Source organism: Takifugu rubripes, chromosome 1 (genome assembly GCF_901000725.2).
Source record: "Takifugu rubripes chromosome 1, fTakRub1.2, whole genome shotgun sequence".
In the NCBI taxonomy this organism is placed as follows: Eukaryota; Metazoa; Chordata; class Actinopteri; order Tetraodontiformes; family Tetraodontidae; genus Takifugu; species Takifugu rubripes.
This window is the reverse complement of record NC_042285.1, coordinates 25,112,996-25,128,295: the sequence shown is the minus strand read 5'-3', so window position 1 is coordinate 25,128,295 and position 15,300 is coordinate 25,112,996. Positions and strand designations below refer to the sequence as shown.

Below are 15,300 nucleotides of genomic sequence, written 5' to 3'. Positions count from 1 at the left end.
GAAATACCTCAGTCCAGCTGAATCCACCATGTGTTGTATCCACTGAAGATGTGATGGGAATCAAAAACACCCACAACACCAGCTGGAGCCAAGGCCTGGATCACATTAGGAGTTTCTTTCATACAGTTTAAAGTTAAAAATCAATCAGATTCAGGAAGAATTTAACACATACTTAACCGCTATTGATATTTAAAAAAAAACAGCAACACTGTAAATATGAAGAACGTTTGTGTAAACCACCAAAAATGAAAGAGTGAAAGAAGAGGAAGCGGCCCAGGAGATTGGTCTGTGTAGACACAATGCTACCTTTTAAAGTGAGGGTGGGGTTTCAATCTAAATACCTGCTCTCTTTTACTTGTCCTCCATTCTGTCTCTTTACGTGCTGACTTTTATGACCTGGTCCAAGGAGATGTTCAGTGGGTGTGGAGGACACTTAAATATATCCAGGCAGCCTTCGCAGATGAAGAAGGCAACGACGGGGAGTGTAAGCTCCTACCTTTCATCAGTGGACATCAAAGATTTGAGGTGAGCGGACAAAACCCAGAATCCACAATGACGGAGGAGGATGACAGCCTCAACATTCGACCGTCTACAGACAACATCAGTTACTCATGAGGATTAGAGAACTTCTCTCCTGACACCAATGAGAATATACGAAGGAATTTTTACCAGTTTCAGCTGTGGAGATTCTGGGGCCGATGTGATAAATTACAATCCAGCCTGATAAACAGTAGCTCCAGAAAATGTAGCATTCCTACCAAGCCAACATGGCTGCAAGTCCATTTCGATCCGATACCAACACGAGTTATTTGAGAGGTAATATGAAAATTGTTGCATAAGACAAAACTGGGGTGCAGGAAATATGAAATATTAAACTAATTCAGCTGCTGTAAAAACAAACATCATAAGCTTGAAAAAGATCCTGAACAGGAAGCCAGTGGAGGAGAATGGGCGTTATGTGTCTGAGTGTTCGTAAACGTTAACAAAATAATTTGCACAATTTACTCCCTTCATTTTTAACAACCTTTGATTTGTTTGACTTTAAACACATTTTTTGCACAAATAATTTCACTCGTCCTTGAAAACTTGAGAGAAACTCTTTGTTCCTTCCGACGCCCGAGCACAGGTTTGATCTCGGTCCACGTTTCAAATTGAAAACAGGCGAAATCTGCTTGCCCTTACCGTTTCGGGCCTGGCAGCCATTCCTTTCAAATTTTTGGGGCTTTATTTTGAGAATTCAGGTTGAAACTCCATCTGTTCCTCACACAGCGCCGAAAGCGTTGTGTTGTTACCGTCTGAAAAGTGCACAATGTGGGGCCTTTCGTTTGAAATCTGTTCCACAAAAGGAAGACAAGTCAGAAGGGGACACACTGAACTAATACTCTGAGGCCTGTAGTGTTTCCGTTGGATGGTGAGAGAAGTTAAGAATACATCCCATTGTCTGAGGCATTCTCATGAGCTGCGGCTCTTCACCAAGGTGATTTGCGAGTGTGTGGGATTGGAGAGAGAGAGAGAGAGAGAAAATTGGTTGGACCATCACATTACATGCAGAACTACAAACAGACAGGGACACTTTCAAAACACTTAACATTTCCTGTTTATAACTCCAGTCCCATTTAACAGAAACATCATGAAATGGACTCCACGACTGTTTCAGTTTAGGCTGCAAAACAAACTTTTGGAAACTGAGACATTCACTCACGAATTCATTCAAGTTTGATTAGTCAAACTTCTGTTCAGGTTCAGATTCATCATGACTATCACACAAGCTAAAATAAACATCTCTGACTATGGCCTGTTAATGAAATGCAGATTCTAAATGGATTCATTTAATATTCAATGTCATATTTGAGTCCCTGGAAATCATGATGGTTGTGGAAGGATTCATACTACTGTACAGCATATAGCAAAAAAATAACAAAATAAAATAATAAATGAAAACTGTTTGGGGCAGGACTTATAAGATAGTAGTAAAATCTGGAAGTCATTTGATTCACTTACTAATAAATACTGATTTGCTCACCACAGATTTGGGAACTGGACTTTTAAAATGACAAAAAAGAATGTATGCCGCCAAAACTCAAAAGTCATTTTGTGTGTGTGTGTGTGTGTGTGTGTCCCTCCCTGCTGATTTATAAACAATGCGCTATTCATACAAAAGCTACATGAGATATGCTGCAGAGGCTACAAACTGCATTTCGCCATGGCGACCATGACCAATGAAAGGAGGTGTCATAAAAGATGACAGAATCTTTGGAACATTGTGAGCTGTGCTCTGCTGACCCAAACTCCCACTCAGGGCTTCTTTTCTGTCTGTTTTTTTTTTTTTTTTTTTTAATGAAAAACACATTAATAAGCTGAAGGTACAGCTGGAGGAGAGTTTCTAAGCACAAGTTCAAGAGGTGCAGATTTTTCTCCATGACTTAATAAGGAGGCCAATCTAAGAATTATGGAGCATTTTGAGCCCAGATCAGACGTATTGGGTAACGTTGCAGTAACCCAACACGGCTGCTTTACAGTATGAGCTGAAAAGCAGTCTGCTTGGACGGAATGTGTCCAAATACCTGAGCAGTGTCAGGAGGAAGGGACCTGTTAAAGGTAAAGACCAGAAAGTGAAGGCAGCTCTTCAACATTTGAGGGCTGCTCAGCACCAATAAAAGTTAAAAAGTTCGAGCAAAGATCTTTGATGCTCTCCCACACTTCAACGTGACGCTCCATGGGCGTATCACTCTACTGGAAAGTGCCTACTTCAAGCGAGATCTTGTGGACCAAAATTTCACCATCATTCAGTGTCTTAACTGCTTTTGGAAGCGTGCGTATAAGGAATAAATAACACAACGAGCGGAATGAAGACCTACAAGGTCTGGTACGAAGAGTGTCCAGTCCTCCTCAATGATTTATAGGCCTGTGGTCTATGTCACTGGTAGTTTGGGTCAAAATTCTCAGGTGATGGTATTATCAGACGGCATTTATTCCAGTGGTGTCCAATTCTTTGATATTTGGCACACAATTTTAAAGTAGTTCAAGAAATAACTATTATCTCTTCTCGTCCTATATAATATAGGACGAAACATCTGGTCTCTCTCAAGATGGATGTGACCCTCCTCTCAACCCTGACCTCCACACCCTTTACATTTTTTCCACATCATCTGTTCACCTGATATTGGGCTAGTTGACTTTATGTTATCCTTCCATCCATGAAATCCTTTTGTCCACCCTTTGTGTACTCTGGTGTACCATGGCAGCATGTTAACGTTGGTCGGGCTCGGAGTGATTCATGACCTGTCCCGGCCGCCCACTCAGACGGACCCCACCCCTCTCTCTCTGTCAGGCCTGAGATAGTTAGAAACCTGAGGCAGCGCTGGAGTTGAGAAGGGTGTGGAAGTGGGAGGTTTAACCTGCCCTGGGGATAAACATACTTAAGATGTGCTGGAAAACCAAACTTTAACATGTACCACATCACAACAGGTATAACATGACATTCTGACGCATCATCAATATTTCTGCTTGTGAAACGCTCCCTTTAAATTTCATTTCAACATCAAACAACGTTCTCAGTTACAAGGAAAAATCCCGTTCAGTTCGTGTCACACCAGTGAACACTTTACCTGTTATGGCTATGAAAAAAGAAAAAAACTAAAATTATTTTGCAGCTGTTGGAAAACATATGGTTACAAGCCACAAACAGGAAAGAACTCCGCGCAGAAGTCTGTTAGTAGCTTTTTAAAAGCTGTAAACGAGTTGAAGCCTGCAGAATGACAGAGCTGAGATATGTGTTTGGTGCACAAGTTCCTGTTTGAAATGTAAAGGAATCCCCTGGTGGACGTTAATCCATTACTTGTGTCAGAATTAGATCCTTTTTTTAATAGGTTTCATGATAAATCTTGAAATTAGTCAGTTTCAACTATAATAGACTTAATATATTACCAAAAAAGTCCTGAGTACTTTAATCAGAGATTACCAAGAGTCTAAAACCTACCCAACACCTATAAAGCCAGATATTACACAGCTTGTGATAAATATGGTAGTTTATCTCTTAACAACCATTCATTTACCATTTTTGTTAAAACCTGGGGGAAGCACAGGCACTCAAGATAAATCGCAGCTTCTCCACTGACTGCTTATATGCAATCATGTGACACTGACATGAACTCGTAAGAACACGCCAACTTTCCTCAACTAAAATGACATGAATTTCAAGGAATGGCCGGAGCTGTTTTTCAAGAGGTGATGGTAGAAGCACAGGCCGATAGACTTCGCTCGGTCTGACCTGAACCACGACATGACATCGGTTTTAAACCATGAGCAGGGTTGGAACACTGTGGTCACTGAATGTCCAGTCTGCTTTATGACTTATTTCCACAGCAGTTTCTCAAAACTTGTGTCTCTAGTGCGCATATCACGAGCGCAATGTGCGCAGTTCATCCCAATCCAGACAGGAAGATAACAAAATGACTCAGCTCAACTTTTTAACTTCAAAGTATAATTAACTTCTGCTGACTGTAAGACTTCACTGTCTCCCTGTTGTGTCTGAACACATCCCCTTAGACACTGTAAGGGGAAAATATACCAGCATGCTCTTTGTTCGCCTTTGTGCTTAGTTATTACTGGTGGAAATGTTTGTCTAGCTGCAGCAATTAAAGCATCAAATGCTATAATTAGTGCCAAATACATTGTTGACTGAAATAAATCAAACTGCTTTTACAGTGGAACCTTATGAATTTTTGCATCATTTTTGCTTTTTCAACAGGCTTGACAATGGACACAATGTCCATCTGTCTGACATCTCCGATATCCCGATATCTCACAGCAACGCGAAGACATCGACCTTGCTTGACATCTTTTCATGCTTTGTTGTGGTGCAACAAACCTGCCAATTAGATAATTTTATCGTTTCGGTTTACACTGACCTCAAACTGTCTTTGAAGCTGCACTGCTACGGCGTTTCTTTCTCTACGTCATGTAAAAAACACTCACACACATAACACACTCATTGTGTTCACTCTGTTAGTTGTGTTAATTAGACTGCTTGCAAAGATAAGAGAATGCACATGAGCGACAAGCTGCAAACAAAACAGACTGAAAAGACTTGAGAAGTCAGGCTGCTGTTGCTTGTTGGCTTTAGGAGTCAATAGGTACATTATGGTCACATTCCAAGACGTGCTCATATCTAATAAAATAGAGGCCCCCCTCTTTGGCGTGCAGGCTATCCACTATCAGCATTCTTAAGATTCTCCTGCCAGTCAAACACGACAATTAATCTAGTTACCACCTTAAAATGTTAATGCCATATTTCAACACATGGCGCTCAAACCTGCATAGCACAATGACAAATCGGTAAAGGGCGCTCCGCTTTTACAGTGTCATTACAGGTGAACTGCCCCCGCGACACTGCGAGGTCGGATTTCACGTTGACGCAACCACGTAGAAGCCGCCTGATAGAACGCTAAATATTTCGCCAATTTTATGAGCAATCATTAACTACAGAGCTTTAACAGAGGGAAAATGCAGAGACAGTGAATAATCTCACCCAACCCTGCTCATTAGAGTCAAAACACTTCAATCAAGTTTTTAAAAAGTGAGATTTAGATTCAAATGAGATTCTAGAAATATTGATTCTTAAAGCCTTTCCCTTGTAAACTAAACTGCACATCAGAAGGAAGGAAATGGCCAAATGTGTATGCATTTGTGGTGTTGTCATAGAGCTCGTATGCATGTTTGCACTTTAATATTCCATCCCTGAGGCTGATACTACTGACTCACATCGAAGGCGGTTCAGTCAAAAATTAAAAAGTGACTGTGCTGGGCAGCTGTGCATCAATGAAACCGTCCATAATTCCCCTTTTTATATTTTATATATATATAATCCTTTTTATATTACACTGTAATCTGTATGTTTGGTCTTATTTGCTTACACTGTTTTAAAAGACAGACTCGACCTCAAAGATCTTCCTTTGAAACCGAATTTAAGGAAAGGTTTCCGGTTATTCTCCAGAGAGGTGGGAAGCAAATCCTTCCGATGCAAATTTAAAATTCCATGATGCCTCTTCAGCTCCCTCACTCATCTTTTTTTTATTTTCATGGCTCATCAGATCCTCACCTCCGCCATGAACGGAAAAATTCTACCTGCCCCAACAGGTCCAAGATTTACCAAGCAGCTAAAAATGTTGGCAAAGGTACAGGTGTATACAGTATAATGGCTTTTCATCAGTCAGCATAAGCCAAGAATGTGTATTCCTCCATTTTCCTGTTGGTTCTCCCGAATGCATAAGTAAATAAAATCCTCCGCTGAAGGCGTGGGCCTCATGTGGAAAGAATGTGCCAGCAGATCTCATTTCTGCATTAACCAGGTTGCATAAAAAAAAGGAGAGTCACAGATCTGTCTCCTGGCTGGTCCTCATCTCTTTGTCCTTTGGCTGGGTCTTTGAACCCACTAGGCTTCACTCAAGTGTTGAGTTTCAGCTTTGCACAGCACTTCAAGAACATGTCAATGCAGATCAACACTTTGACAGTAAATGTGACCATGAAAGGGAGGTTAAACACTTCTTTTTTTGTCATAAAGCTTCCTCTTTGGATGGGAGGGAATTACAGACCTCCATCTTTGAAGTTTGCTAAAGGCTGTTGCGAATTCCAGAGTGAGGGACAGTGACAACAAATGAGACAAAAGCAGGAGCAAGAGCTCTGGGCTTTCTCACCCACCCACCCACCCTGCGCCACTCAGCGTTAATGTGGCTGAAATTTGCTCTCAAAGTCGAGAGAGTAGTTATCCAGCTCACAGCTATAGCAACTCTTTCTAATTTGCATTGGTGTTTCCCACAGCAGAGTCCATCTGGTCATTTAACCTCTACAAAGGGTGTTGATGGGCCACAAACTTTTCGCTCACAGGGCAAAACACTCTCAATCAATCACCCCCCACAGCGAATAATGCCGACTAGCCTATATTTCACCTTCAGCTGACATTTTAATCCCCTGTAATGAATAGAGACAATGGCTGGAAGGGTATGACGTTATGCCTGCAGCTATATCAGAGGCCCATGGGATACAGTAGATGAAGACAAGTAACTTGGAACAAAGAGAGCTTTCATCAAAGAGACAATATCAGGGCCCTCAATTAGTACTGGCCAGACTCGGGTGCAGGGTGCCAGCATTCATTTCTCCCCCTGTTGTGCACTTTAGACCAAAAGGCCTGCAGGTCATGCTCTTCCTCTGTTTCGGCTTAAGCCAGGGAAAGGCACTTTATAATCCACGTGATGAAGCTTTGGCAAACTAGTGCACCAACCCACTTTCAGACACATGAACCGATTGAACCACTTTGCTCGAATGAGCTATGCAGTTCAAAATGATAACCAATGCGAGAACAGGGAAAGAAGGGTCTTTTCTACCTGTACAATAGCCCAAAGTAAACAGAGCTTTGCCAACTCTTTTAATGCTCAACAGGATACATTCGGCTTCAGGAAATAATGGAGACCCAAAAAATACTTCAGATAAGGATCAAATACATACTAATACAACCTCTCCTCTGATCTCACATATGTATTTTGTGCCGGTAAGCCAAGCCAAAACTCTGCAGTCATTGGAATTGGAACAGAAGGGGGTAAAAAAAAAAAAAAGAATTAAAAAAAAAAATCAAAACAAATTTTAATGGCATCATGATTTATTTGGAAGGTGCTTCACGGACGGCTTGAATTAGTAATCTTTAACTGATCTTGATGCAGGATGTGTTCTGGTGAAGTAACAAATTAACCTTTTATTCTGTTTTGGTTTTACTGTTACACAGGCAGATGCATTCAGGACAGGAAACAACACTGCAAAAACCTTTACACAACCAGCGCTATTACTGCACCAGAGTACTGAGACTATAAAATGCACTTGTGAAACTGTGGGGTTCTCCTCAAAATGGCAAACATCGGTCAGGTGCCACAGAGGGAGGGGTCCGACTGAGCTTTCAGGCTTCCTCCTGTCTGGTAACGCGTATCAACACCCCCAATGAACCCCACAAATCTTTCATTGGACCTCTAAATATTTAACGTCCCAGTGGACGTCCCATGTTTCCCCTCTCTAGAGCTCTCAATGGATGGCATTGTGCCACCTGGGCTATAACAAGCTGCAAAAGAACGGAGGCCGCACGTCATTGTCGGCGAGCTCATGGTTGACACAATTAGCAACTTCCAAGTCACAAATGACCTGGACATTTCCTTTGTAAGCAGGACATGGTGCATGATTCTATGATTGGATTCAGGGATGGACAAATGTGCAGAAAGTCACAAGTAGCTGAAACACTCATCCTTCTCTGTCCACGCTTTGCACTGACCACATGCTGATTGTGAGTGTAGAAAATGTCCAATATTGTTGCATTATCTTTCATCAAGTCTATGAATCCCAACAGATTATGTGAACTTTATTAAAGATCAGAAATTTGAATGTCACACTGAAAAAACTCTCAAAAATGAAAAACATGGCTGCTTGGACCTATGAAAAAAGCAGTAATTTGACCTTAAAATCAGTCAGTCAGTCTTTATTACCATGATGCTTATCGGCTCTAACATTTAAATAATCCCAAAGCATTTCATACACACCACTGTCCTCTAAAACAAATAATTATTATGACTGGAATCATTTAAGGACAGTATTTTTTTTATCATAATATTGATTAATATTAATATTATAATTTCAGGTACAAGCTAAACTTGGTAGAAGTGAATTTCCCATTCAAGCGATAGGAATCGCAATAAATCAGGGTCCTCTCAGGAGCTAAAACTGCAGTTGGAAACTGACTGGAGAAGAAACCCAATGCTAAAATACACTTGTACAGCTTTGCAGGATTAATTTAGAAGGAATTTATTAGGGGAAATGGAGGAGGATTGAAGCTGCACCTGAACTGTTGTACCACTCAGTGCCAGCTATAAATTTACCCCAAATCCACACATATTAAGCTTCAAATACCTGAAGGGTTATTCCCAGGTTATTCCCACCAAAGCTTCAAAAGAGCAAAAAAATGTGATCAGGACATTTCAAAAGTTTGTTTAAATTGGGACTAATGAAAAGTGGATGACCCAGAAGTCAAGCTTCAGCACAAGCAGCTCTTGTATCAGCCGAGTTCGCCTACTTTTCCCTGAATGCATCAAAAATGGTGGCACTCAAGAATGTTCCCCTAGTGATGGCTGCAGTCAAGATGGTCCACGCCGTCAAATCTCTCGCTCAACCACACATAGACTTTAGACGGCGGTGGAGGACAGAGTTACAGGACTCAGCAAATCCCTCTATTGTTATAAAAGCTCTTGGCTTGATGGTAATCTCCCCGTCCCATGGGATTCTCCTCAGCCCACACCCCCATGGGGTGGGATTGTGAGAGGGTAAGTGCCTACAGACGTGGAAGCTCTTGAAGGACGGCTGAATGAATGGAATTCAAGGATGCCTTGAAAAGCAGCCTGGACATCATGAGAGTCAATCAGAAGATAAGACGACGTGGAGTGCGAAAAGAGGGATATAATAACAAAGTGAGGTTTGAAATGCACAATGGCATTCCCCAGAGGGGCCTCGTGAAATGATGAATGGTCCATTCATTCATTAAAAATGCTCTGGGTGGTAGCCGCTCCTTCTATTAAACAATGTTAACAGGTTTTAGGTCTGAATCTGCACAATACTTGTTAGGGGATCCCACTGCAGCTGTATCAGTCCTAGTTAAGTGACAGTTAATATCATTTGGTTTAGACTTCTTCGGACGGTAGAATGGAAATAGGTGACGTGTGGTCTCTGGTTTCATGCCTCCTTGTGTTCGGCAGGCTGTCAGGGTAATGCTAGTGAATGGTCCAGAAAGCTGGAGACGGGGACAAAGTGCCTGATAGACAGATCTGGTTTCCTGTGCAACAAGCCAAATATGGCTGTGTGGTGGAAAAATCCGCACCTGGTAGCCATGGAAACCAACGTTCACCCAGGCTGCAGCCTCCCGTGCTGACAAACCCAGCACAAAGGGTGAAAGTACGCTCAGCTTGAAACGCTGCAAAGCTTCTCGCTACCTTCTGGTGGGTGGCAAGTTTACAAAAATGAAGTTTTGTTGTCCCTCAGCGTAAACTACAATCAGTTGTTGCACATTTCATTTCAGCTCTAGTTGCCTGCTTGCTCCAACATGTTTCCATCCATCTACTGAAAGAACAATCGGCACAATCAAACGTTACACTTGAAGTTCCCCACTTCCTTCTGCGCGGTCCTGAAACAGGTCGACTTCAAAAGTCACCTCAGGAATACATAATTACAGTTCGAGAGACCGACAGGTTCAGTTTTACTTTTGAAAGTGGTGCTAATAATAAAGGTTCTTCTCGAAGCTCACACCTTTAAAATAAAGTATCCGCATACTGTCGTCCTGTTATTTGCAAAGTTACACATCCCAGCTTCCACTAACTGTTAACCCCCGATTGCGGCTGGGAATGACAAGCAAGTAAATGAGGGTTTGTCCACAAACAGGAAAGAGGCACTGAGTGGTAAGAGGGCACTCAGTGTGCCATTAGTGTTGAAGATGGTTGGGTGTAGAGAGCAAGTAGCCATACAAATCCTTTTCTTTTGCAACATAAGCAGTAATTACAGTGTCCCTCTGTATTTTGCCGCTGTCAACCTGGCACTTTGACAACAGGGACAACATGAGAGTGCGGCCGAACGCACCTGAAACTACAGCGGGAGCACATAAAAATACAAATAACAGCTGTTGGGGGCATTCAAAAGGATGCAGGGAAGAAAGATGATAGGGGAATGAACATTTGGACTGAATGAACTACTTTATACAAGGCAGTGTGGTCCAGTGGATCAGCATCAGGTTTCAAATTCTAGGTTCTTTTCTGACTGAGGCCAGTTTTGTGGACTGCCATTTCTTTGATTCATATCAAAACGAAGCAGAAATTGGTATCGCAGATTAGGAGGTTAGGACAACTGCAAAAGGAGTCATGTTGCGTTGCTGTCGGCGCGTAGATAAACAGCAGGTAGATTAGTCAGGGACTAAAATGATTCCCTGCTTGCATTTTGATTCAACCACAAAGGTGGTTGGACATCAAGTGCACGGTGAGTGCACATCTGCATCCGAGCGGAAACGATGCACCAGATTACAGCTCACAGGATCGTCTTTTATTTACCGTCATCTCAATTTATTCTATTCTGATCTGTTCAGTCAGAAAGCTGCCAGATTACGTAATCCTTTCAAAGATGTAAATTCTGAAGGAGTGTTTGTAGATTGGATGCACCAGAGTATAAATAGACCAAGAAAAGACAGTGTTTGAAATGTGTACATGCAATTTGAGTCAATCTGCACGTGTGATTCAAATATTCCGAGTTAAGTCATCACAAAGGACCACCATGGTCTTCTTACAAAACACACACGGGCTAAAGTAAACTAAACCATATCTGCGTTTCCTGTAAGATGTTTTTGCTCGTCGCTGCCATGTTATCTGCGCTGATGCACCTGTCAAAGACGGTTCTTAAAACCCGAGATTGACTTCGCAACCCAACTTTCATCTTAACTGACAGATGACAAACCGGCATGAACACAGAGTGGAAGTGTCAGTCTCATCAATCAGACAGAGCGGTGCCGATGTCCACTTGACATCCTGAAATGAGCCCCACCCACAAATGCACCAAAAAATGTAAGCTAACGTCGGCAGTCCCAACAGCCCTGCAGATGTAAACTGTGGGCCTAATGACCTTTTAAATGCTGCTTGCTTACAAAACATATGGCAGATAGGCCTGCTGAGCCTCCACATGAGGCACCTCCGCAGACGTCGATGGTGAATAAGTAGGTTTACGGACTAGAAAATCCAGGGATTAGACATCACAAGGTTCACTGAGTTAACAGAATCTGTGCACAGTTGGTCCATTTATTTCATTTGAGAGGTAACAATGATCCTAACAGTGGCACCACTTGCCACAGGAAACCATGCGTTCTCCCTATGTGGGGTTTTAAAATGTTAAAAATGCACATTTTTATTTAAAAATTAATACATATTTTCTTTTTTGGCCAGATAAATGTGAATCATGGCACATATTTGCCATTTGGATTTATACTGAAATATTTTCACACCAATATTCGATATGTAACGTGAGATGCATCTTGTTTATGTTTGATTGTGCATTTAAATCTGTGTTAATTGTTGTAAGTTAGGTCAAGAAACAGCCCTGTCAGGTGGTGCGCCTAAACTCAGAGTCAACAATTGCACAGATAAAAAGTTTGAAGCAATTTAACCGGAGGACATTCCGCTTGCTCTAATGCAGCAACAAAGGCATTTACAGAAAATGTTTCATTATCCTTTCCCAGCACCCTGAAAGCCTCATGTCCATGAAAAGAAGAAAACCTCAAGCCAGCTGTGATTTGTTTTAAATGTGGCATCTAATTCAGCCATTAAAAGGCACAGCAAGGGGTCCCCCTTCAGCCGGTCCCCTGCCCCCGCGTCGGCCTGCTCCCCTCAAGGCAAAGCCACGCTGGGTGCATGTCAAAGATCACATGACAATAGATTCCTGACCCAGCCAGGGACTGGGACTGAATCAGACCTAATTCAAGCATGTCGCAGGCAGCCAAAGCCACCGTCTTTGAGCCTTGAGAGGCTCGCCTTTCTACACCTGGGAGCACACGCGCGCACATGCACACAGATGAGGTGGGGAAAGTCCTAAACTCTTAAGATACACAGTGTTGCCATTGGTGACTACGATCAATCAAATATTAATTCCCCGTCATCTCAGTTTCCCTGTTGCTGGCAGGGAGCTGTGCGCCTGAGCGTTCAATAAACGATAAGAACATTAGAGGAGCCCTGAGATGAATTATTCAGGGAAGGAGAGCGCGTTAGACTCTTGAAACACCACTGCCTGCTTGTGTGCGTCTTTGCTGCGCTAAGAAAACTTCTGGAATCTTCAGAGTCCTGCTGTGCGCAAAAGCATCTTTCGGCATTTACAGACGCAGCCAACACAAACAACAGAGTACTCAGACATAGAAGGCACAACTGAAGTGGGCAGTGTTGCGTACACTCTGGACTTTGGACTTAAGAAAGCCAGTAAACAGTCTCCGAGCTGCCCCGACCTTGTCACAGTAAACAAACTGCAGTTGGAACCATGTGTCATCACAGTTTACACTCACACAGAGTTTATGAATAGATAAATATCATCCCAGTCCGACATCCCAAAAACACATCCACGTGTTTATTTGGAATGTTATGTAACGGTAGCAAGAGAACAGTGGAGATAACACTGTTAAAAGTTAAATGTTGCCTCTGGTGCTGACTGAGCTGTGGCCGTGCACCTTAAGTATGCGAATTAGAGATGATCTACTGTCTGTTTAAAGGAGTGACAAGTGGGCAAAGAAAATATAGCGAGGAGACACAAGACAGAAGCAGCTCAGCATCTTAACTTAAACTTCGAGTTCAAGTTAAGTTTGACTTTGTTTTGTGTATCAGGCCTCACAAAGCCGCAGCTATCTGAATGCTAAACTGGAGATCCAGCAGCTTCCCATTAAGGTACATGTAGACACATTTCCTCTCTCACTGTATGACTTTGGTGTATCACTGTGCACAAAGCGCTGAAAACACCGGACATGTTGTAAAAGCTCAGCAAAAGCTGCAATTGTCCGCGGTTTTGGTTTTTTTTTTGCTTCTTACCTGGCCACTGGGAGGCAGCGAGACCTATCACCACTAGGACGCAGCACAGGAGCCGCTGCAGCCGTGCACACCTGCAGGAGCAGCAAGCAAAGTACACTCACCACTGCGTCGCTTTATGCGATAGAAAGTTGCGAGACACAACGAGCACACGGGGAAAGTACCTCATCTTCATCTCTTCTTCCCCTGACCGTGAGTGGAGAGTCTACATGGACCGCTGGGAAGCAGCGCGAAGTGAAATAGGCTTTCCTGGCTCCGGCGTGATCAGAGCAGGCGGCCAACAGCTGATGGAGACGCAGCGCAGCTCTGCAAACGCCAGAAATGTGGGGAGCGAGCTGCGACCTGCAGGAGCGCTCTCTCCCTCTCTCTCTCTCTCTCTCACACACACACACACACACACACACGCGAGAGAGAGAGAGAGAGAGAGAGAGGGCGGCGCGCCCGCCAGGTCCTATAGGAACACCCACAAGTTGTCTGGGGTCATTTGTAATAAATAAATAAATAATCACAGAGATGTGTGTGTGTGTGTGTGTGTGTTTCCTGCAAATGTAACAAAGCTGACAGGGGTTGGAGTGGATGTGAATGGTTTGAAAAACTCCAGGAGAGCTGTGCAAACTAAAGTCTTCTACCGGGAAATCCTCCTTCACTTGCTGGTTGTCCTCGACGCACAGTTGACACAGCCAGCGAGGCTCTTGAGCCGCAGAGCTTTTCACAAGAAGGGACTTGACCCGATGATGTTTGCCTTCTTGGTTGGAGGGGTGAGACATGTGCCAGAAGATCAGACTTCTCGCTCAGGAAATAAGAATCATTCAGTTTTTAATGCAGTGACATTAAATAGTCCAAAGGATAATTTTAACTACAGACCTTTTATGTAACTTTAAAAACTGGAGAAAAAGACAATTTAATCACACTCATGTCTCAGCCACTGGTCCTGATTGAAGTAATCTCTCACCGAAGTGATCTCTAATTTGGATAAAAACTGTTAATTCACATTGCACTTACGGATGATAACCACTAGAGGGAAATATTAAGTTTCCGTCTAAGTATTAAAACAGAAACGTCTGATCCGATCTATTCATCTTTACACTCTTTCCAGCGTTGTCGATTCTTTGCAGTTTATTTTATGTTAAACCTGTAATTTGACACCTATTTCTTAGTAAATTGGCTCCTCTGGTGATTTTTTTTTGTTAAAATGTTGAACCAAAAAAGAAATTCCCAATCCTCTGTTTTCTCATCCACTCTTTTTGACATTTTTATGACTTCCCTGTCTTACTACTACGCCTTTCTTTATGGTCGCCTGCGAGGATGAGGACAGAGCTCTCTTTCGGTGCACATATATTCACTGGCCTCTAGGCTACTGTCTGAACACGTCCAGGCCTCTGTGGACGTCTGCTTTTGCCAGCATTCCAATGTCAGGGTAAAGAAAGGTAAAACTGACTGTTAAATGACTGAGGTGTGGACACTGAGTAATATATCGTGTTTGCAACAGCATAGTATTGAAAGCTTAAGATAAATTACATTCTGACAAAATGCAGACATTTTTTTTGAGTGAGACATTTCTGTTGCCGTTGTTAATGGCAACTAAAATAAAACGAAAAAGGTGTTTAGTAATTGAATCAGACATCTCTGCTGACATCTCATAAGAGCATCATAAAGGCAACTTTGGTTTCAATTCTTT

General features: G+C 42.5%; 1 protein-coding gene across 1 annotated transcript in view; it reads right to left on the bottom strand.

Annotated features, from left to right (window-relative positions):
- col18a1a (collagen type XVIII alpha 1 chain a) overlaps positions 1-13,986 on the bottom strand; it is a 50,709-nt gene extending 36,723 nt beyond the window's left edge. Inside the window, exons 1-2 of the mRNA XM_011612212.2 lie at positions 13,787-13,986; positions 13,626-13,696 (exon numbers count right to left, since the gene is read on the bottom strand). Of these exons, the coding sequence (XP_011610514.2) occupies positions 13,626-13,696; positions 13,787-13,797 (82 nt within the window). The 5' untranslated portion in view covers positions 13,798-13,986. The remainder of the gene's footprint in view (positions 1-13,625; positions 13,697-13,786) is intronic.
- Between the last annotated feature and the right edge of the window lie 1,314 nt (positions 13,987-15,300).